This window comes from Tetrao urogallus (assembly GCF_951394365.1).
Source record: "Tetrao urogallus genome assembly, chromosome: 27".
NCBI classification, from domain to species: domain Eukaryota; kingdom Metazoa; phylum Chordata; class Aves; order Galliformes; family Phasianidae; genus Tetrao; species Tetrao urogallus.
The window spans coordinates 4,380,107-4,405,021 of record NC_136840.1 but is presented as its reverse complement, the minus strand read 5'-3'; the positions used below and the strand labels follow the sequence as shown (position 1 = coordinate 4,405,021).

The window sequence follows — 24,915 nt, the reverse complement described above, 5'->3', positions numbered from 1 at the left end:
ATGGATGTAATTAGTCTAAGCCAAATGCAAAGATTCTTCTGTCAACCAGACCTTCCCCAGATTGCTGTGAGCCCCTCTGTCCCAGAGGGAGCACCAATATGCTGTGTCTCACTCCTGTCCTCATGGGAGGAGGCTGCAGCCTGGTGATTGATTCATTGATTGCGCTGATTGATCTTCCATGTGATCCATTTGCCTGGTGGCACTTCGTTTTCATTCACCTGCACTTCCACATCCCAACATACCCCAAACCAGACACCAGAAACCTACCCCTTCTTTTTGGACCCTCAAAGGTGACCTTCCCTTCTCCAATTCACAGGCCATGAGAACAGCTGCCCACCATCAATTCTTCTCCAGATTTATGGGGTTTCTGTGGTTGCTGACTTACTGTTGTCCTTAGTCACCTGGCAGCTGGTTATGCAACCTGGCTCTCTGTTATCCCGTGAGTCTCATATGGTTAATTTGTGCAGATGTCTTCAGAAGGAGCCTTTTGCAGCTCTTCCCTGGGGAGAACCTTCAATCATTTTTTCAATTTATCCCGGAATCACTGGTGATGAGGCATGGGGAAGCGGTGGGGAGAGCGTTGCTGAAACAGAGCTGGAGTCACTCCTGCAGTCTCTTGGCTTTTCTTGCTTTAATAGTTTGGTGGCACTGATGCTCAAGGGGTTTTAAAGACAACAGAAAATGAAAGGAGAAAGGCGACGATGAAGTCGTTCATTCTGTCCCATTCCAATACTGGTGTGGCTTCCTCTGTCCCCCCACCCCCCACCCCGAAGACAGACACGATACAGTACTGCTGAAAAAAAAACCTCAAATGCTTCTAGAAGAGATGGAACCCCTAGACTGTAGGGCGAGGAGGGGGCCGGGATGGAGGGGGTGCCCTGTTTGGTGGTGGGACTTGAGGCAGTGGGGGGAGAGGGGGGAGCGTGGAGGAAGGGGAGGGGGCATGGGGTGTGGGAGAGCTGGGGGGCGGTGGGTTGTAGATGGGAATTGGCAGTGGAGGGTTGTAGACAGGGGCTGGGGGAGGGGGGGGCAGTGGGTAGGCGTTGTTGAGGGGGTATTTGGGGGGAGCGTCGGCATTCTTCACTCGGGTGAAATTGATGCAACGCCCCTGGAAGAAAAAAGAAGGAGGAAAAGCAGAGTTAGTGATGGAAGCTGATGTCCCTGCACATATAAAGCCAAAAAACTGCTTTTCTTGCTGTTCTGTGAGAACGGTGCTAAGCTACAGTTTGTTGTACATTTTTAAACAAAACCTTTGCCCTCTGAGCTATTCTTTTTTCTTTTTTTCCTCCCGAGTTCCAACCTGCAAAAGATCCCACTGTAAATACTCAAATGTCAGAATCAGCACTATTGCATTATGGATTCATTCTTTCAGATATGAAATCATCCAAAAAGGGGCTGGAGGATTTCTGAGCCTGTCCTTTGTTTTGCTGGATCTGCTGTCCTCCTTCTTCTCCCAAAGTAAATGTTTTTCCTGGTGAAAAGATGCCAAATGGAGCACTGAGTTCACAGAACCCTTGAATCATATAGGTTAGAAAAGACCTCTAAGATCATTTAGTCCAATCATCACCACATCCCCTTCGTGCCTACTCAAAGCGCCATGGAGCCATTAAAGTTGGAAGAGACCTCTAACATTCCCGAGCCTGAGCCCAACCCACCCCACCCTGCCCACTGACCACTTTCTTCAATGCCATATCCCCATGGCTCTTGAACACCTCCAGGGATGGTGACCCCACCACCTCTCTGGGCAGCCTACGGGCAAACTGTGTGGAAGAAGAACCCAAAGTGAAGGAAGGGAAATGGTGGTAGAAAGATGCTGGAAAAATGTTTGATGGGGATGAGTGGAGATGGCGAGGAAGGGACTGACACACAAAGAGATGCAGACGGTTCCGCTCTGAGCACACTGTCAATTCTATCATTATGCTCTGCAGATACCAAGAAACATCTGCCTGAGCTGTTCAGCAGAGGAAAGTGGATTCCTCACTGAAGAATGTAGAGCAGCCACGGCTGAGCACGGGCTGTCTTGAGCAGACAAAGGTCTTTTAAGGAAAACAAAGATTTCACAGCGCTCACACCCTGTGAACATCACCTCGGAGCTGCTCCTTCTGGTGGAAGGTGAACCCCTGCATGGCTCAGCCCAGGCTGTCTGTCTGCAAGAAGAGCCTGTGGCTTCAGTTTGGGCTCTCCTCGAGGAGTGGAGCTCCAGGGCAAAGCAGAGACCCATGGAGTGGCCAGAAATCCCCTCACAGAGCAATTCGGCAGAGAGAAGCCTGAACTGAGCACGCCACTGCCTCAATTCAATGTTCCCTCTGTTCTATTTGATCTTTGCAGGCTGGTGTTTCTGCTTTAATGTTGTTTTAATGCACTTAGTTGTGATTTTAAGTAAACACCAGGGGGTAGGACTGCCGAGTGAGTCAAACTCTGAACCCAAGTTAACCAATTCTACACAGAGAGAAACAAAACACGAGGATGTTTTCCTTGTTCTGGTTCCATGTCTCCTGCAATAGAACTTTAGCAGTTTCAGACTATTGCTTGTACCAGTTTTGTTTTCTTTATTTATGTTGAAAATAAAATAAATCCGAATGAAAAGCAGCAGTCCAGGAATTCCAGCCAGAGAACAAAAAGTTGCAATTGTTTTTGCGTGGAGAGATTCTCTGTCTGGATGTTCCAGGGGTGAGGTTATGGTGCTGTGGATCCAAATGGAACTGAACACTGCCCAAACTACATTTAAGAGGGTGCAGTGACACTCAGAAATCTTTGGAGCTGGGGTCAGGGCGAGCCCTGAAGGCTGAAAACCATCTAGCATTCATGGCAGTGACCAAGGCATGGTCCAAAATGATATCATGTCCTTACAACTTTGACTTCACTGGCAAAGATTTGAGTTTTTATTGATGAGAGCTGGCTTGGGCAGCTCGCAATCTCATCATCATAAAAACAGAGCAAGCAACTCATACCAATGCAGAGCTGCACTGTGTTTTACATTGTTTCTTGCAGCCAGCTACCACTTAGTGAACCCATGTCCATGTATACTGCTTATACTCACGACTAATGGTCTCTCTTCCCCTCTCTTTTTGCAGTGAATTGATACCTCCTGAGCAATGCTTCCTACTGCTGTGTAATGGGTAGTTCTGAGGGGCATCCAGCAACAGTGGAGGCCAGATGGAGGTCAGCCTTCCTCCTCTCATGTGAGCTAATAGTTCTCGTGTCATTGCTTGACATTTCTCTCAACCATGCACATGGAAGGGAGAGTGCCAGATAGCAGTTTTGAGTTCAGACACTGGGGGCTACAATGCCTCAGAGGAGACAGAGAAACCAACACCTTCCAGAGAAGGACAACTGCCAGACTGAATGACAAGAGGACATAGCCAGGAAAAAAAATTATCATGCCATTACACAGGAGAGGCTGAAAATTTAGTGAGATGCTGGCACTGCTGCCCAGAGAAGAGTGGGTGCCCCATTCCTGATGGTGCTCAAGGCCATGGATGGGGTCCTGGGCAGCCTGAGCTGGTGAGAGGCAACCAGACTGCGGCAGAGATTGGAACTGGATGGGCAGTGAGGTCTCCTCCAATCTAACCGTGATGTGATTCATCTGCCAGTCTGATAACAGACAGAAGGGGAGGGGTTGTGCTAGCCACAGTGTGCCTGTGAGCGGCTCTGTGCTGTTTTATCTGGATGAATGTCTGGATGAAGGTCAAGTTATGACCCATTCATTCAAGCATTTGCACATTTCTCCACTGCCAGCACAGTTCTGTTCATCCTCCAGATGATGTGACCAGCTAGAGACCCTCTAAATTAGAGACCCTCTAAATATCTGTGCTGAAATGTCTTGATCAGCCTCGGGGGCCTGGATGCAAAACTAGACTGTGTGTCTGAGACGCAGCAGAGAAGAGGAGTGCACGGTCTCCCTACAGCCAGTGGAAGGATAAGGATCTTCATGAAACTGTATTATAGGAGGGGCTCATTGCCCATCAGTGAGAACCCTCTCTTGTCTATCCACAAGTGTTCCTCCTCATCAGGTGCCCTGATGGACATCAGATGGACGTGGAAGGTATTAGCAGAACATCCCGGAGGAAAGAAAAGAACCCATTTCCAACAAATGGGCCCTTAAACAGAAGTTGCCTCTCATTCCAGGAGAAAAAGCTCCTGAACCAGATTGTACCACAGCTTTGAGAAGAGAAGCCAATTCTATAGGCCTTTCAAACAGAGAGACAGTAGTTGCAGATACAGAATGAAGAATTGAAGGGAATATGCTGTATATTGAAGGGCTGCTGTGCTGAATACCTTGGCTAGGTTTCACTTCCCTTTCTGCAGCCACAACACTTCAGGGGGCAGTCACAGCTGTGCCTCAGCAGAGACAATTGAAGCAATATGAAGACAATATTACATCCAAAATTTAGTGGAATCAGCAAAATCAGCCAGGCAGATTCACTCCAGCATTTTATGTTGTTTTTCTAAAGAACGCTGCTCGCAGGCATTTGCATAATGAATTCTGCTCTGAGTGACTTTGCTCTTTCACCTTCAACAGCTGATTGCTTTTGGGGTGGAGGCAGGCAGCACTGCCTCTGGGCCAGCCAACACGGGGCCACAGGGGATGGAGTGCTCTGACTGCAGGCGTGGCCCTGCCAGCACTTTGCACGCAGAGTGCCGCAGGGCTGCATGATCAATCCAAGCTTTTCTCTTTGTTCTTCTCATCTGGCTGGCTGGGGAGTGCTGCTAGGGTCAGAAGAGAGGACCGGATGTGGGGAGAGGGACATCAGGCTGCCGAGGTCATGGCACAGGGTGACAGCGACTGCATGCTTGAGGGAGCAAGCTGAATGTCGGTGTCTTGGAGGCAGATACGGCAAGCAGAGATGTGAAGAGCAGAGGATGCCTCAGTCAATCTGTGGCATTTCCTAGGAACTCCACAGCCTTGCCTAAGCCAATTCCCACCTCCTCCTGCCTCTCTTTCTGTTCATTTGAACCAGCTTGGCTGCCCACAGTGCTATCTGCACAGCCCTGGCTTGGGATCACAGAACCACAGCATGGTTTGGGTTGAAAGGGACCTTAAAGATCATAGAACTGTAGAACCATAGTATGGTTGGGTTGAAAGGGACCGGAAAACCCACTCAGCCCCAACCTCTGCCATGGGCTGGTTGCCATCCACCAAATCAGGCTGCCCAGACCCCCATCCCACCTGATCTTGAGTACCTCCAAGGATGGTACACACTGAACCCTATGAGGTGCATACCCTAAACAGCACTGGGGACAAGTTTAACAAAGGAAGGTTGAACACATTTTTCTGAAAATGAAGAATGTTTCTGTTTCTTTTGGTTTCCTATCAATCTGGAATGAATACCTGGAAAAACATCAATATTTTAAGACTGTTAAACACTGGGACTGGTTTCTGAGTTTAAATAGAGCCATTGGAAAAGATATGATCCTCATTGTTGTCTTGTAAGGTTCATTAGTAATTCAAACTTTCCAAAAACAATAACTGAGTTTATCCTGTTGTTACAAGAAAAAGGAGAGAAGTAAAAAAAATACAAAAATCAAGAGCAATGAGGAAAAATAACAGAAAGAAGGAGGAGAAGGAGAAGGAAAGCGGAAGACGGAAGGAAGTTGAAAATTAGTGTATTATCCTGAAACAAGCACACACAAAAGCTTCTAGGAAAAAAAAAACATCGAAATGAGCATCAGGAAAGCATTAAATACACGAAGAGATAACACCAGTCTTTGGAAAGAGATTTATTTCTGATGTGTCGATACTTTAAAAGCAAAGCACGTATATAGATGCAAGGTGATAGCACTGAATTCTCTAGGACAAACCCCACTGAAGACAAAAGGTGCTTGGTTTGAACCTAGCCCAGGCTGGAGCCTTCCATGAACATCTCTAAAAATGCATTCCTTTGTGCCATGACATACAGGGAAAAAAACAAGGGCCAAGACTTCCACTACCATGTCATCATTTGGGAAAGCAACGGTTGGGGAGCTCTTGTCTTGCTCCCGTCAAGATAAACCCAAAACCCAGAGGGTTTCTGCTATGTAATGGGATCCTGAGAGTTTGAGATATACCTTCTTTCATGACCCAAGCTGGCAGCATGCTGGCTTTCAAATCACACAAGAGTGTCTAGAGACACTTTTAGGAAACCATTGACTAGCTTCTGGACTTTGTTAGCCAGCCACTTTTGGTGAGATCAGCCTGTGTTGAGTGTGCTTGGCAATGCCAGGAAACACTGCCTCCTGCAGCAAGCATTCTAATTACACGGCTAACTCTGCATCTGTTAGTCACCCAACAGCTATTAAAACTGTCGCGTTTCGTGATAAAACATCACCGCAGCAAAACCATTCCCATCTGTCTCTCATTACACAGCTTTGAACTCAGTGTTGCTCATAAAACCTACCATTCCCAAGGCATTCCAGCCACCTCGTCCACTCAATAATTTAGAGGCTTGATCTATTTTCTCCCTAAATTAAGAGGATGACTTCCATCGATAAGAGGGAACTTTGGGTCATGACTTCTAATGGCCTGCTCAGTTACTGTAGACACAGCACTGAAAACTATGCATCATTATGGCTTAACCTAGAAAGCCTTGTGAAACGTACTGCAGATTCTGAGCTTTCTGTCAGGTCTTAGTACTACTTAGTACTACTCAGTACTAAGCTGTGCTGGATTTCCAACTCCCATGAAAAGAGTGGTACAAAATGGCATTTCCAGTAAGGAGGTGGGATTTGCCCCATATGAGAGCAAAAAATATGCCCCCAAAATAATAAGCTGTACCACAGGCAGCATCCTATACTGCAGATAAGCATCCTGTCTAAATTTAGAAGAAAAAAAAAGAAGCAGAAAAACTATCACTGTCTGATCTTTCTGAATTCAGTAATTCTGTGATGTCTTAGATATATGGACAATTCAGATATTCAGACAGTGGTTTGTATTTGTGCAACGGTTTCTATTTCAACTAACATGATCCTGTTCTTTCCAAGCAACACAAAAGCTACATATTTTGAAGGCCAAAACAAAATACTTTAAAATTCATTAAGTGTTACAGTTTTTGAAGAACTCTCATAGAATTTGCTCAGTGAGGTCATGGGTACCCCCTCCCTGGAAGCATTCAAGACCGGGCTGGATGGGGGTTGGAGCAACCTGGTCTAGTGGGAGGTGTCCCTGCCTACAGCAGGAGGGTTGGAATTAGATGGTCTTAAAGGTTCCTTCCAACCCAAACCATTCTATGATTCTGTGATTTGAAGTCAGAGCTGAATAAGCTCAGTCACGCTGGCTTGTGACCAATGCATGCCTATACCTACATATAAAGCACTGTGCGTCTGAGGGCTCCCACAGCATAAAGAACAGTTCTGCCAATTCAGCCTCCTGTTGAAATCTTACCCAGAAGCTTACTCATAGCTTTGGGACTGCGGCTGACTCTTCAGACCTGCCACAACCCAGATAACACCCATTGCTCTGCCAACCTCTGCCACTTGGTATCTGTAACTATGTCATGCAGGACTGACTGAGCTGGGGAACCTACTGAAAAGAAAACATTCAAACTCCTAAAAAAGGTGAAACGAGACGATATAGGCTTCTACTTTGCCAAATTCAAGTGTGGGAATGAGCGTAACAACTACAATCTTTGGCTTCTGCCAGAGTTTGGGAGCGTGGCTCTTTCAACAATGGCAGGCATTTTTGTGTAAGCTAGCTGACTGCTTTTGCAGGAGCTAGATTTGGCTTATTTACACTGTGAGACAAGTGTCATTTCCAGGAAGATCTGGTCATTCTTCTCACTGTCTTTCTGGAAAGAGGCAGTTCATCTTGGAGAAACACTGCATGACACATCAAAGACAATGCAGGACTATAATCTTTCATCTGGAGGCTGAGTAACCAAGTCAATTGGGTATAAGGAAAGGAGATACGAAAATAAGGAAATTCAAATGAAAAACGAATCTATTATTTTGGCAATGATAACCAGAATAATTAATCAGAAGTAGTGGTAAACATCCCTCCGGAGGGGAAGGAAGAGCCAGCAGGGTAGTGCTAATGGCTTAGGAAAACAGGAGTTACTGCTTACTTTACTGTCCTACTGGTAGATAGTGAGTAGTTCTCATCCCTGCAATCCCTGGATTCACCTTGTCTTCCTAAGCAAACCTGTTGAGGTTCAATGCATACCCTTGTAATTCTGCATAAGGGGAAGTTTGCCTCCGATCAAGATGTGGGTGGTATCCTTCCTTTGTGAGCTGCCTGCTCTCTAATTCACAAATGGAAGTCCAACATCTCAAGAGCCAGCCCAGGGCTTTGTTTTTACAAACAAAAAAGGCATAAGCAGTCCTGCAAGCTGATGGGCAGATCACCTGGCTTTGGGCTTTGGGGCTCTTAGTTCCATGAAAAATAGCTGATGTTGAGGTTAACTTTTCCACAGTTATTAATGGAAGACCATGCTGCAATACTATGCACAGAAAGGCTACAATTTTGTTCTCAAGCTTTGCAGCCTGTCAACATTTAATTTTAATTATTTAATTTTAATTATTTTCCTATAAATTCCTGACAGAACGATGTTCATCGTGGAAATGCAACTGATACTTCAAAGACACATGCATTTGTATCCAACTCCTAATGAGCACTTTGTACAATTTAGCATTCCCTAACTATAAAAGTGATAACGTTTTCTAAAATAACATGTGTTTTTAAATCACCCCTTTCTGATGATGTTTTGAATGTAAAAATAACCTCATTAATGCCGACAAGAATGCAAACTTAGTCTCCTGAAAATGTGAGAAGACCACAGGAATCCCATGTGACTCTGACTTCCTTGCCTTATTGGAAACATCTGTGTCTACTGGTAACCTCAGACCATTTCCAGGTTTGACTCCAAGAAAAGAATTTCACAACCTTTTTGTGCATCTTAGCCTCTCTGAGTGCTTTTTCAAATCAGGTTCTGAACATGCCTTCTGCTTTTGGAGAAAAGGTGCAGATTAACAAGACTACTCCAAACCAGACCAGAGTTTGCTTCATAGTTTGCTCTTTGCAAAGACAGATTGGCATGTGACTGGTTGTGGCCAACATGATAACGTGGTGATCAGGACCAGTTGATGATAACTGGTATAGCTTTTGTGGAGTTGTAATGGTCAAAGCCAGGTAAGACAACTCAGGTAGGCATTCTTCTGGCAGTCCTGCTGGAAAGAGACCTCACCTCTCCATTCAGGAGAACATCTAACCCAGATGTCACACTGGAGGTGATGATCCACAGGCAGGAAGCCTCATGAAGGTCTGGCAGGAGAAGTTGGGCAGCCCCATAAGCAAGGTGTGTTGCCCATAAGCAAGTTGTGCTGCCCAGGCAAAACAGCCTGGACAGAAGGCAGCAGTTCAACCTTGCCTTCAGATCCAGTATGTCCATCCCCACTACGGTCAGCAATTCCTGCATCAGCATGAGCACCTCTAATGCAAAGCTATACACTGAGTGCTGCACACCCCAGACAGCACTCATAGAGAACTTTCAGCCCCATGCAAAGTTTTTTTCTGAAAGCTTGTATGCATGTTTTGCAAGGTTAAGGCCTGAACCTAAAGTCTTCCAAATTAGAAGGATCCCTTGGTCAAGAAACAATCTTGCCAAAGTTTATCTTACATTCTGCTAACTGGTACAGCTGGTAAACCCCCACCCACAACTCTATTTTTAGGCAATCCCAGCTTTCTTGTTGTGTGCAGCACTTACTAGTCAGTTACTGTGATAGCTGTGCCTTTTGCAAAGCAGTCTTACTGTAAGGCATCCCAAACTTGATTAAAGGTCTCAGGGCATGAACACAAGCAATGAGCAGAGATTAAAGTCACACAAAGGAGGAAGACGGGAAGATAAGCTTTAGCCCCTACATTATCCTCTCCATATACATATATAAATTGCAAATTTGTTAAGTCACTATGCTTGAACCAATGTCTTGTTATAAACTAATGTGAATTTAGGCCAGGGAACATCTTTCCTGATGATTCCTATGGTACCTTGGAAGTTGTGTGGGCTACAGCAGATAAAGAGTACCAATTAGTCAACACAGCATTTGAAGCTGGATCCATGTTTCATTCTACTCAAGCAATCTTTTTGAACAGCTCAGCTAACATGCTGGCAGTGGATTAAGTAACTGATTATAGCAATGGATTGCTTATATATGAAAGTGATGTAATGCTGGGATTTAGTCCAATTCCTTTTCGGGCTCCAAAGCAAACAGAAATTCCTTTCAGTTACTTTTCATTTGCCTTTGATTTTTCATTGTTGGCCAGTGGGTGAATTAAGATGCCCGCTGGACAACACCAAAGGAAGAGAAGGAAAGAGGTGCAAATTGCTTTCTTCAGCTGTTGGTGGCAGTGTGATGAAGGACAGAATCGGTTTGGGATCCCCAGGCTCTTCTCTCCTCCCCTTGCTTTGCAGCCATCCCTCCAAGGTACAAAACTTGAGCATTTCACAGGCAGCTTGGTATTGAGGGGCCCTGTAACACAGGGAAATTCGAGCTCTTCCCCCGTTTTCAGAGCTATTGCAAGATTCAGAAGCCAGACCTTCCTTCTGGAGAGCAGAGCTTTGTGAATGGATGGCATGGCAATGAAGTTAAGCAGAGCCAGGAAAAAGCTGGAAAGCTGCAGTCGCCCTCCCTCCCATGTGCTGCAGTAACTCAAAGCCTTGTGTCTGGCTGCCTGAAGCTCCCTGCAGCCGGCAGGGCTGGGCTTGCACATAGCTCCAGTCTACCAGGGCTGAGGTTTCTAACCAGCTGTGCTTCCACTGTAAAACCCCAGGACCAGCTTGGTGTTGCTGATACCAGCTCTCATTAGGTCTCCTTTGCTGACAAATTGGGCAAAGTGCTCCTTTATCTATGCTTCCTGGTAAAACAGGATCCAACCCAAATTTGCCAGCAGACAGCTGTTAGAACCCACAGACTCATGGCTACTTGCCCATGCTGAAGACTTCACAACCCACAGAGAACCAAGGCTGCCTTTGCTTTGCCACCTGTCCATGCTGCCTGGTCCAAGGGAGCTATTTGAAGCCACTTGGAGAGGCCACAGGAATTTACAGCTGAGCTTGCCACTGCCGAAACAACTCTTAACAGCTCTACCCTGCTGGCTGATCTCCAAACTCTACACCAGAAACACATGGCTGGGTAGCATCTAGGTCTGTTTGGGTGACCATCCTGCTCAGTGCCATCCTGCAGCATGAAGAACATCCAAACCTGTTGGATGCAGCCACTTGGCTGCATGTTGGGCCAAGGAGGTGCCATGCTTCTTAGTAAACCAGAAGCATTCTCAGCATTTGCACAGGTAGAAATTTCCTATCACTTCCATGAAGGGCAGCAGATTCATTGTTCTACAGACACAGGTTTGTGAAAAGATTTTCTGGAGGATTGCTCCTTTTCCTTTATGTCTGTTTCTTGCAAGGAAAGCAAACCATTCACACAGACTCTCGACTATCTGCATTCAAGGCACTGACATCTGCAGACAATACTGGCAGATGTTTCTATGCTGCTGTCCTCATCAATTCAGCACTGCATTTCCAACCACATCAGAACAGTGGCATGATATGTGAAATAATATTTGATGCTTTTCTGCTTTCTGTCCTGGCAGAAGCTGATTGCCATGAGGTACTCAGGCACATGGGTTAGTGGGCATGGTGGTGATGGGCTGATGTTGGACTAGAAGATCATACAGGTGTTTTCTGACCTTCATGATTTCGTGAATTATGCAGCCTATATATCATCAGGCTGGGACACAGACTTTCTCTCAGAAGAACAGTGGCCCAGAGAAGAACAGAATGAAATTGGTAGGATCATATAGGGGTTAGAGTCTTCTTATTTCACATGGTGTAAATTTTACAGTAAATTTTTGCACCTTTTGCTTTTCTTTTTGAATAATTTGTCTCCCAGGGCACAGTGGTAGTTGAAGGTAGCTCAGCTAATAGCAATTACACAATCTCTTGCACAGAAGCATCTAAATACATCATAAAGCCAACCTTCATAATGCTCAGCTCCAGTAAAATCACCTTCTGTGCCTACAAAGGAGAAAGTCTGGGAGCCTAAACCAGCACCCAAGCAATGCTTTTCCTTTTGCTTTTCCTTCTGAGCTGTCACAAGTATCTGCCTTATCAGAGGAAGGTAATCACAACCATTCTGTCCTATTTGTAAAGGCAGTCTGAAGCTTCAGCGGAGTTTTGCTTTTCCCTAGCTGCAAGAAATGTCTGGAGGCACAGTACCTTGTCTCCTGGTTGTGGGCGCATCACTGATACACGGTCGTAACCTTTCCGCAGCAAGACCCAGAGAGCATCCAACTTCCCCTGCAATCACAAAGAAAGAAAGGAAAAAAATGCAGCGTGCTACCTTCAGTACAATAGCAAGTGAGCTGTACAAACTTACATTTTGCACTTAACCATTTGCTGTGCCTGTACAAGGTACTGAAGAGCAATGTTTTCCCTTACAGAAATTCCCTCTGAACCTGCTGCAAGTGCAAAGGAGAAGGCCTTCAGATGAGCAATAGGAAGATGTGCCTGGCAGCCAGCAGTGCCCTTGCCTATTCTTCATGTATGCTATTGAGCATCTCCAGAATTGGTGACTTAGATATCTCCAGGGTTGAGAGGATCTCGTACCTATTCCATTTCTGGCATGGTTCTAGCAAAATGCTAAATGAATGCCAAAATCTGTTGAATTTGTATGCCACATTTCCTCACCACTCTGCCTCCTCCTCCTCTGGATTTATGTGTCAAAACAATGTGCAGTGGAATGTGTATGAAGAACCAGGGTAGATGTGGCACTGAAGGACATGGTTTAGTGGGCATGGAGGGATAGGCTGATGACTGGACTTGATGATCTTAGTGGTCTCTTCCAACCTCAATGATTCTATGATAGTATTCTATTCTATTAACTATCTCTGCATGGAGAGGATTGCCTTACCAGGTCTCACACCCACACACCAGTTGGCACTGGCATCTTCTCCAGGCAATGACACGTCTTTCAGAATACTGTATTCCTATGAGCTCACTGTCAGTCACCCAGTGCACACTGCCTTGGTTTTGACAAACTGCTCACCTTGCTGTGTGATCTCGGATGCATGTGAGCAGGCACAAACCCAGACAACTCAGTGTGCTGAAATCTCTCAGTGACAGAAATGTTGGTTGAGATGTGGGGCCATACCCTGCCTTTCCTCCCTGCAGTGTTGCTCTGCCACACAAAGCATGCGATTCCAACTGAAATTCAGCATTATGTTGGGATTTCACTTGCAAAATGGATTCACCTTCCAGGAGGTCTGTAGAAGAATTTCTGTATGTGCAGCATGTTGGCTGGCTCAATGGAACACTACGGATATGTTACATACTGCAGCGGAGTTTACCAAAATCTTCAAATTAATGTCATTTGGCCCAGAGGTTGTTAAGTGAATGCTACCCAAACATTTGTAAAAATTTCTCTGGAGGATTAACAACACACTTTACTTATTGACATATCCATTACAGAGACATCACAGTCTCTGATAGGCCTAATTAAAGAATTAATGCATGACGCACTCAATGCACACTCTTCCTTTCTCGAAAGGCATATATGGAGTCTTCTCTTCCCTTTTAAAGAAACCATTAGGACCATAATCCTTTCTGACACCTGCATTCCTCAATGAATGTATTAAGCCAACGTTTCAAAGCTTTTTTGGGAGTTGGAGGGACACATGGGTGGAGACAGACAGACACATAGAATGACTGCATAGATGTTGTTTTCCATAGGATACTGGGAAAAAAGACTTCCTAAGGTGAGAGCCAGGAAAGTCTAATTCTCAAAGGAAGAAGCAAGAACCTCTTCTGTCAGATTCCTGCATTTGGACAGCCTCTCTTACACCAGAGGGAAACCATCCCTGTCTGTGAATCCATCCAAACCCATCCTTCCACTCTGAAAGCTCTCCTTTCGAGTCCATCTTTTCCCCTACATCACAGCTCATGGAAGCTCTTGGTCTCCCATCCCTTCTGACAACTGAAGAAATAAGTACATTTTTTCATACATTTTTCCTGTGAGAAACCAGAAGGAAAATTACAACTTTACATGGAATAAAAAAGTCTTTACCACAGTCCTAACTTCCAACATTCTACTGAGATTTCTTGGGGAAAAAAAAAACCAAGACCCATCTTTGGGAATTTGAATGGAGCTTCACGGTCTGCCTGACACATCTGGGCAGAAGAAAGGGAATGGATCATGGAAAGGGTGATATTGCTTAAAGAAATGAAAATGGCAATGCATTCATTTGGAAATAGAAGCACTTCTGTGCTCTCCAGTAGATGAGCTGGGCCTCTCTTAGGTTGGAAACTCTTTTGCAACTGAAGTGCGAGGTAGCTTGGAGGCAAAAAAATGGGCTGGAGGCAAATAAAGCTGTGTCCTCCTAGATATGAAGTCCAGAAAGTGGAAATTTACAGTTGTTTAGAGACTGCTATTGGCCTTTTTGACTCAACCACAGCGATGAGGTGGATCTTTGGAGACACTCAAGGTCAGGCTGGACCAAGACCTGAGCAGTGTGACTGAGCTGTAGATGTTCCTGCTCATTGCAGGGAGTTAGACTCAGGGACCTTTAAGAGTTCTTCCCAACTCAAATGATTCTATGATAACTAAGTGCGATAAAAGCTCTGAGGAGAAGATACTGATGCAGATACAAGCAGAGGCAGAAACAGAGGTAAGACAAAAGCTCTTAACCAAACCAAAGCATAGACCCGTGGCTGGCTGCAGCAGGGAGCATGTCTTGAACCAAATGGCATTATCCTCATAATCCTTTATGATCCTTCACTTGCCTCTACGTTTTCTGCTGCTCCTCCCTCTGTCAGATGAACTGAGGATTTGGCAAGTCTCTTGAGAAGTTTCTAGATTTGTGATGCTCCTTGGGTTATTTACACTGACTTTCAAATTGTTGAAGTGATATTTTAAAAGTGGGGTAAGCCAGTTGGCATTGTGCTAAGAAGTAACAGCAGCAAATAACAACAACAATAATAATAACAATCTGTTAAGTGTCAGTAGCTGCAATTTGGCAGCAAACAAAGCTCTGGAGCATTTCTACAGCAATCTATTCACTCTCAGCTAACAGCTGTGTACCTACCATATGGACACCACTCTGGAGAGGGGATGTAAGGGGAAGAAAAAGTCCATCAGACAAACTGGCAAAAGGTAGAGAACTCCAAGTAAGGCTGATGCTTGTGTTGCATGGAGAAAAGGAGGCCTGCTGGCCCTAAAATGTGAATTTCCTGGCTCTTTGTCAGATTTAAGCCACCTTGGTTCACTGCTTCTGAGATTTAATTCCTTGCCCACTTCCTTTATAAGTAGATTGCCACATGCATATTCATCCACCTTCCAAAGAGGTGTTTCAAACAGCCCAGTGGGGTGGGTGGAAACTTAATGTCTCTAATCAAAGGAGCTGAGTGCATTTGGAGCTTGGGGATGAGGGAAAATTTGAGTATCAGAAGCCATTTCCTACAGGTGAGGTTTAGTAGACTGGGAAATATTCCCCCTGAAAAGCAGTGGAAGCCTCTATGTTATTTTAAAAACCAGACTGGAAAAAGCAGTGAAGGACAGACTCAAGCTAGCAATGCTGCTTTGGCTGAGTGCAAACCCAATGACCTAATAGGCCGTCCCTCCTCGCCCTCCTCTGCCTCTTACAACTCCATGATAACTTCCCTGCACAGCACAACACAAATTCACCTTCATATGCTCATGTGTTCTGGACAAGAGCTTCCGTCAAGAGTGCCGATGAGCTATGCCAATTTTGCTAGTTCCTTACTGCACAAGGAAAGTAATCGCAGGACCTCTACTTCATAGGAATGATCCCCTCTGCTTTTTTTGAGTCCTTGTGATTGTACATGGGGAAAGTGTTGGATATAGAAATCCAGTTGGGTACAGCTCAATAAGGGGTGTGGTGGTAATTAATAATTAGGCCACCTCATCCACATATTCAGGCTGCTAAATACTATCCAGTTGTGGAACATGCCAAAGTTAGGGAGTATTTGGATATGGGGCTTTGGATTGGACCTGTCCTTATACTGTAGACTTTGAATGGTAGAAAAGAGAGACTTTTCCAAAGGAAACAGAAAGATATATCAGCCATGAGATACTTCTAACACTTAGTCCCCTAATAATTGAATTCTTGCTGTTACGAAGCAAAAGATGTTCCCAGTCAGAATCAGAACGGAACTTGAACTTAAATACATTGAATCTTTTCTTCAAGCTTCTTTTGAACTCCCAGCTGGGATAAATCTGCAACAAATTCCTGAGTTCAAAACTGATTTTCTGCCATGCAGAATAATTTCTAAGAACAAACTGAAAATCTCCTGAGACTGTCATCCAACATCATGAATTGGTGAAGACAGAGGGGAGAAACTCAGCATTATCTCTGATGGAAAAGACCTAGCTCTCACAGCTAATAATCTCAGGTAGTGGTGCCCACATGGATTCCAACTGCCTGAGTATGTATTCAGGCTCTTTGTGCTAAAATCAGTGCTTCTGTCATTTCCTAGGTGGTTAGAGTATCGTGTTGTGTGCCTGAATCTGGGCTGCAGCACACAAAAGCAACTGAGCTGCTTCTTTCAGCTCGATGAGGTCATTACCATGAGCACATAGTAGGAGTGAAAATCTCCCAGATGGGACTGGTGTAACTTACAAACACTTTGCACTAATGTAAATGACAATGCAATGAATTTAGAAACAAAGGAGCAGCTATATGGGATGGTGCTTACTGAATTCTGGACTCTGAACTGAGAACAGTGGAGTCTGTAACCTGTCCCACCAAGGGAAGGAATAACTTTCATGAACACATGTTGAAGTCATTATAGCACAATTGCAAATGACTTGTTGGTAGGCTATGTTTATTAGATGATAATCTTTAAGAGGGAAAAGAGGGAAGGCATTGGACCAAATTTTCACAGAGGCTCACGTTTCTGTATCCTCCGGAAACCACTTGTACTCCCTTGAGCATCTTTGCCATTTCAATTGCTGGATTTGAACCAGCAGTAAGATCAATGACTGTGGAAAGCCAAAACATGTTACCTGCCCGATTCCTCTGGGCACTGCTCCACTGGTCAATAACAAGATACAATGCAGGGAAACCTGGGTGTACTGTAGTGAAATATATTTGTGTCGTAACAACGTAGCAGATAGAGTATCTCTGACCGGCTGGCTGCTACCAGACAGGGAGAAAACAGGGGACTAAAAATTTCAGCAGTGGGGCACTTCCTTACTTAGAATAAAGTTTAAGTTGTGTTCAACATCAGAGGGTTTAACAAAATTGCCTGTGGAGATATTTTAACCAGAATGACCACTCTTCAAAAAGAGATCCAGGTTCCAGCAGTGCAGGGTTTGCACTCAGATATGAACTGTGCATTTCTAGTCTTTTCTGTTTACTGCAGTGCTGCTACAAATAGCCATGAACTGAAAAGATAGGAGAAGGGTCTCAGCATTTCTTGGGTCCGGTCTTGTTCAACATCTTCATCAATGACCTTGATGAGGGGATAATGGCCACCCTCAGCAAGTTTGCTGATGATACGAAGTTGGGAGGATTGGCTGACACGCCTGAAGGCTGTGTTGCCATTCAGCAAGACCTGGATAGGCTGGAGAGCTGGGCAGAAAAAAACCGGATGAGGTTTAACAAAAGCAAGTGTAGAGTCTTGCATCTGGGGAAGAATAATTGCATGCACCGGTACAGGCTGGGGGATGACCTGCTGGAGGGGAGCTCTGCGGAAAGGGACCTGGGTGTCCTGGTGGATGACAGGTTGGCCATGAGCCAGCAGTGTGCCCTTGTAGCCAAAAAGGCCAATGGCTTACTGGGGTGCATTGCAAAGAGCGTGTCCAGCAGGTCGAGGGAGGTGATCCTCCCCCTCTACTCTGCCCTGGTGAGGCCTCATCTGGAGTACTGTGTCCAGTTCTGGGCTCCCCAGTACAAAAAAGACAAGGATCTCTTGGAAAGAGTCCAGCGGAGGGCCACGAAGATGGTGAAGGGCCTGGAGCATCTCTCCTATGAGGAAAGGCTGAGTGAACTGGGTCTGTTCAGCCTTGGGAAGAGAAGACTGAGAGGGGACCTGATCCAGGTCTATAAATATCTAAGGTGTGGGGGGCAGAATGGCGAGGCCAGGCTGTTCTCAGTGGTGAGTGGAGACAGGACAAGGGGAAACGGCTGGAAACTGCAGCATAGGAAGTTCCGCACAAACATGCGCAAGAACTTCTTTACAGTGAGGGTGACGGAGCACTGGAACAGGCTGCCCAGGGAGGTGGTGGAGTCTCCTTCTCTGGAGATGTTCAAGACCTGCCTGGATGCCTACCTGTGCGACCTGCTGTAGGGAACCTGCTTTGGCAGGGGGGTTGGACTCGATGATCTCTGGAGGTCCCTTCCAACCCCTACAATTCTGTGATTCTGTGATTCTGTGATTTCCCGAAAGGATTAACCCTGAAAAATGTAGTAACAAAGAGAATCCTTTGCTAGAAACATCTCAACGTGTCCTGACTGCAAGATATTAGCTTTCTGACTCTGGAGTGTTTTCACACATCATCAGTGGATGATGCTACTGATATCTGTTGCATGTGGTTTGTTTCTCTTAATCCTGGAAGAACGTTCACATGTGCCTTGAAGGGTTTTGCTTCAGTGAAGCATCCAGTTGCTTGCTTGGTTCAGATGGCACAGGACAGCCCTCCCAGTTCCTGTGGGTGACTGCTGAGCAGCTTTGCATTGCTTCTGACCTGATATCAGCATGAATTTGATTTTCCACTCCTGAGGCATCCTAATACAGCCAAAATCTTCTCGCAGGGCATCCTTTCTGCATGAAGCTGGCCCTGTGACCCACGTCTGCTGGCAGACATCCATGTGCTGTGTTGCAATCCTTGATCTTCTCAGAACATCTCTGGTGACATTTAGGATCAATTCCATTCATATTTCTTCCCTCTTTCTAAGGAAAGAAAATGCAATTTGCTCCCTACCTCTCAGAGAATATGCAGTATCGACTAAAGGAACTAACTTTGCAAGCACAGTGGAATCTGTAACAACTTTACAGAAGCTAGACCACCGTAACTGATCAGCTGCTTATTCTGGTCTAAGAAAGCAATGCAAGCCTGAAATCTGTTTAACCTCATTGGAAATTGCCATTGCACATATGGCTCCTTTCTATAGCACTTGCCCCTGGTCACTTGTTCAGAGGGATTTCCTTCTGCACAGCTCCTCTACCAGCACCTTGAGATCACAGTTTAAAGTTCTCCATCTTTACCCATGGAGGTGAAAATAGATTGCTTAACACAGATCTGGAAATGCTTTATGTGGTGCATTGCTGGACTGAACTTACCTTGATTGGAGAGTACCACTTCCGAGGAGAGGAAGGTCTGCGCATGTTGTTTGCAAGGTTCCTGGGTTCTGGGAACTCATATTCTTGTTCTGGCATCTTGACCCTGGCATTCTTGGCTTTCTCTAATTTAGCGCCTTCCTCTGTGGAGCCCTTTTCTCCCCAGCGCACCTGAAATGACAGCAGCAGAAAAATGAGGGTGGAGAAGTGCTTGAGAAAAGCTGTAAGAATATTTCATTGCAATTTGCATGGGAATGTTGCCCCTGTATCGCAGGCACAAACGCTGTACTGCAGTAGAGGAAAAGACTGTCCTAAGACTTAAGACCATCTATTTGGCTCTCAAATATAGAAAAGAATTTGGTTCCAATGCACAGAAGTGTGAAGTTTGTACCTGCCTCCCAAGCTTTTTGGTTAAACTGCCTGAGTGTTTCACAACTGAGTTCACAACTGAGATTTTCTGATATATAAGCTGGTGTCTATTTACCTCCATTCTCTTGATGCCGCCAACTCCTCGACCGCCATAATAAGAAGCATCCACTGTTGGCCATTTCTTCTTTGGAAGACCATCGTCATCTTCCTCCTACAAAACAGAAGGAAAGGGTTGCACTGTTAGAAAGCAGGAACTGAGTTGGTAAGGGGTAAATAGTTACAGGTTGTATGGCCCTTTCAGCCTGTAAGAACTGGTGCTGTAAAGGTAGTAGTCTGTTGCTGGTTGCTTTCCAGAGGATGTGCACTCGTGAAAAGAAAATGTTTCATAATATAAACACCACCACCACCCAAAGGGTACAGTCAAGCTCCAGCAAGAACGTGTGTTTTTGATTATTTGTTTGTTTTGAAGAGACCTTTCATTCTTTTTAATTTCTATTGGTGTATTCTACATAATATGGGTACACTGTAAGAACTGCACATACGCTCTGACCCATGCAGTGCCTTTCCCTTTAACTTCTACAACTCAGTCTGTGAACTGGCAAAACAGAAAAGCAGAGTCCATCAAAAACGTTTAGTATTTCCTGTGAAAAATGCGGAGAGAAATGAAAAATGGTCTCTCTCTCTCTTTTTTTTCCCTTTCTTTCTTTAATTCTTCACAGGGATTTGGCAAAACTCCAGAACTTTGGAGCTTTCCAAAACTGGGAAAGCCAAAAATACTTTGAATTCAAACTCTCCAGTTGGAAAACTGAAAAACTGGGGAGGAGGGATAAAAATCCGAGACAAACTATGCTTTTCATGCCAAACAAAAGTGTTTTTTTTATCATTTAAAACAAACCAAAACCATCAATCGGGCTGCAAAATTTGTCCTGATCTCAAGGAGAGTAGGCAAATGAATCATAAATACAGAGCTCCTCTCCTTCGAAGCTGATTTCCTCTCTCTCGTTGGAGTAGCTGAGGCTCTTTGCTGCAACCTAAGAACTTAATATCTCTGCATGAAGTTTTCCACGAGGACTTTTTTTTATTTAAAAAAAAAGAAAAGAAAAGAAACCAAAGCCATCTAAATATTTTCCTTCAGCAATTCTCTCTTTCTCTCTCTTCAGCTGAGCACAGACTGGACTTCTCACAACAGGAAATACCAAGGTTTAGGAAATCTTCCCCACAAGCCCTTGAAAGCCCTGCAAGTCGCTTCAATCTAAGATAGGAGGGCTTCTGCCAGGACAACAGAAACACCACACGCGCAAAAAAGGACTACAGCAAACATCTGAAAAACAAAAGTCACAAGCTTTCTTCTGGATGAGCCTGTTTACATGTTTTGAAGGGCATGGGAGGTTTTGCAATATGAGCAGAAAGAAAAAAAATCCAACAACAACGCAATGATTTCCTACACACTTGACAAATGTGCTCATAACACACATGAATTGCTTAAGTGAAGCAATGGGAAAGCTGGGGGTCAAAGTGGGGAGCCAGCAGAAGAATGGGGAGGAACACAGTCCCCACACCAGCATCGCAGCTCAGTGCCCCATTCGCAAGATCTGAGCCAATACCATGAGGATGAATTATCACATCCTGGCTCAGTTTGGCCAATATTAGCTACAGTGGGGTTTTTTCCTGAGGAAGAACTGCGTAAGGAACTTCAGCTCTGACCCAACAGCAACACAAAAGGCAGCCCTGGAAAATCCAAGTGCATTTAAGGATGCTGGAAAGTGACTGTGCAGAACTTGGCATCTTTCCATCCCTCTAATCTGCTTTAGATGGAGCTAGAGTTTCTTTTACAAAATAATAAGGACAGAGCTACATTTCACTGTCAGAGATCCAGGTTCATCACTGCTGGATTTCAGAAAACAAAGATGTGTTTATCTCAGAGGCCATGCTGGGCTCTGTATGCTTTGACCCTGACCCGAGGGTACCTCATCTGTGGGTAACAGAAGGATAATTCAGGCTCCACTAGGGACATGGAACCACTCAGGGTAAAAATTCAAACTAAAATTGGCCAGATATATAAGGTTGGACAAATTACTCCTCTCCCCACCCTTATAATTATTTTCACAGTTGTCTCTGCAAAGCCTGGATGTTGGCAGAACTTAGCATTTATAGAGCTCTGCCTGCAGAAAGCACTGTATGACATGGGGCAGTCAACCCTCTGAGTAATTGTTGTTATCATCTAATTTTACAGCAGAGGAAACCTGGATGTAAAATTTGTCGTCCTCCCGGATTGCAGCTTCCTACACTCCAACCCCTGCTCCCAACACCAGGCCCGCTTCCAAATTGCACGGCCACCTCCTAGATGCAAAGGCATTGTTAGATTTGGAGGACAATTTTCTTGGTTCTTAAGAAACATTTAATTCTTGCTTTCATGGACCAGGCATCACAATTGGATAAACCCTGCCCAGTCTTAACCATCCTTGAGTCATTCTGCAAGAACATGCCCTTGGTGTTTCTCGTATCTCCACCTCTCCCAGCCAAGCCTGCAGAGTATTGTCATAAAGAACTAAAAAATCATAAGAACATCAAAGAAAAGATGCTCTACTGGTGCTCTACGAAGGAGCAGGCTGAAGAGAGAGCTCAGCTCTTGTTAGACACCAGAAAATCCACCTATTTGACTATCCTTGAGACAAAACTGCTTAGAAAACCAGCATTTAATGGTCTTACTGATCACGGAATTCCTGGTTTATCCATGGTAAAGATCCTGCTTGAAGAATATATCCTCACACGGTAAAGTGTACATGGGACATAATTAAAAGAGAACCCCTGTATTGATAGAGGAGAAGAGACATTGAACGATTCCCACTCTATGGCTCAGATGCTGAGCAAGATGAAAAGTGAAATAACATACCCGAAGTCACAGAGGAAATTGTCCTACAGAACAAAATACCCTAAGTCCCCAGATTTATGTCCCCACCTTGCAGTGCATGGGGAATATATCCCACAGTTCATTGCCTCTACACTAGTCGAGTACGTTGTGCTGGATCAGCCTACATATTTCACATTAAATTTGGTTATAAAAGACCACACCTTCAAGAAGTACCACCTACACCTCATTTGTTTCCAATAACATCCCAGCTCTTTTTCTTTTAAATGCCTGTATCTCAAAAGGTTCCTTTTCTTCTCCTCCCAAATATCCACAACACATTGTAAAAGGGGAAGAAAGGGGAAGGAAAAGAGCTGGCATACTGCTGTGACCTGGCTTTATTTCAGGAATAACAGAATACATTTCCTGCCTTGGTGTCCACAAAAAATTACATCTGAACTTCTCTGAGCTGATTTTGCTATCTCCCCAGCAAGGCTTTTCAGGAAGAAAGAGTGGTTTGGAAAGGATTAATAAACAACAATAAGTGAGGGTGCAAGCAGCTCCATCCGTGTAAGTCATTCATTGGCTTTGTGACTGTTCAGCTGTGGGTGAAAGAAATTAGTTCACAAAGAGATCAAGATGAACAGAAGGTTTCATCTGCTGACTTCACAGTAGCTGCCAGGCAGTGAGTTAAAATCCATTTCATGCAGGCTTTCCATGACAGCAATAATTATCTTCAGTATCTCATGACTGTGCTGCTGAATGGTGCTTTCCCTCCAGGACTTTCTTGTGTATGTGTGTTTTGGTGTATGTGGGGAGGGTGACAACAGGCAAAACGATTATCCAATTGGTGGTTGGTGGCTTGATCCTGGCACCATGGTAGGAGTGACTGTGGAGCCTGGGCTTGAGCAGAATGGAAAAACTGGCTTTTACTGATGAGGAGAGGGTGTACTCAGGTCATCTGGTGGGTGTCCTGCCTGATTTTACCAGGTTTCAGGGCACTTTGTGGCCCTGAATCCATTTTGTGGGAAAAAGCACAGTCACAAGAGTAAATAAAGACAAGAACAGCACATGTTTAGATGTAATAGGACACATAGGACATGGTTTAGTGGGTTGGATTGGGTGATCTTAGACATCTTTTCCAACACTGGTGATTCTGTGATTCTATGTTGACATTGCCTGGTGTTTAGAAGGGCAGGAAAGCAACGAGAAGAGCATGTGCCTCCTGGGGAAAGTGGGGAGTGCACCTTATGACACAATCAGAACTTGTCCCATGGAACAGCCCAGTAGCAGAGCCCTGGCGTAGGTCAGGTAGTGAAAAGGAAATTGCTGGAAGATGGAAAGCCCTGCAAAATGCCTCTTTTTTCTCTCTGTAGAAGATGGGTTGCAATAATGAGAACCAACTTCAGCTTCTTGGTACACTTCTCATCTAAGCCAGTAAGTTGTTCCAATAAGCCCAGCCTGAAAGTGATAGGCGCTTGAACAAAAGCAGCTGTGCCTTCCTCCAGCATGGATAGAAAGAGCCTTCCTATTCACAGGGAATAGAAGAATGCAGTTTTGATCCACTATCACTGAGTCAATCGCAGGCCAGCAAGGTGCTCACTGACTCCTCGAGGCATTCACCTCTTCCGATTAGTATTAACTCAATCCTTCCTGGCTCTAAAACCAGTCCTTCATCTGGGGTCAGCCTCCTCCAGCATCCTGCATTGTCTGAAGAACACAGCAGAGAGCTGACAACATTTGCGATTTCAAAATGAATTAATTGTTAATTAATTGTTAATTAAAAGTTTCTAGTCAGTAATGATTTCCCTCACCAACAGTGAGCGTGGCTCCAACATGTCTCAAAATGCCTTCAAAGCAGAGTTCAATAAAACCTTTGGTGGGTTTCTGACAGCAATGCTGCTTTCCCCTCATTGTTATGGTATAATTCATTCTCCTTGCAGCGCAAAGACATATATATGGGCCTCAGCTCCCAAATTTGCTGATGCAAGAAGTCTTATTTTTGCCAAGGCTTTTAGAATAAAAGAATCATACTGTAACTGCAATGCTGCTGCTTAAGGGATTAGCACTTTTTCATCTGGAGATGAGTAGTTACTATGATTTCTACAAGGGAGAAAGCTATTCACAAATTGTAAGAAAAACAACTCCATCTTCTACTCGCTTTTAGCAAAGTAAAAAATGTGGAGTATTCACTCCTCTCTGAAAGCATCATATTACTGTCAATCCCACTCTCTGGATCCAGCTCTGCAAGAGTAAATGAAACCAACAAACTGCATCTTTTTAGAGCTCCTATTGTTTTTCCACCAGTGGGAGGCTTCTGTAGGGGAAAACATGCAACACAGAAGTCACAGCTCCAAGTGTTACTGATCTCTGAGCACTGCTCTGATGCTTTCCAGTTTCTGAAACAATGTAATAGTGTGTTTTCCTTTG

At 44.7% G+C, this 24,915-nt stretch overlaps 1 protein-coding gene across 1 annotated transcript in view; it reads right to left on the bottom strand.

The window, feature by feature from the left end:
• Positions 1-835: 835 nt before the first annotated feature.
• ANTXR1 (ANTXR cell adhesion molecule 1) overlaps positions 836-24,915 on the bottom strand; it is a gene marked incomplete at both ends in the record, with an annotated part of 77,206 nt that continues 53,126 nt past the window's right edge. Inside the window, 4 exons of the mRNA XM_079547343.1 lie at positions 836-1,108; positions 12,189-12,269; positions 19,272-19,439; positions 19,753-19,848. Of these exons, the coding sequence (XP_079403469.1) occupies positions 836-1,108; positions 12,189-12,269; positions 19,272-19,439; positions 19,753-19,848 (618 nt within the window). The remainder of the gene's footprint in view (positions 1,109-12,188; positions 12,270-19,271; positions 19,440-19,752; positions 19,849-24,915) is intronic.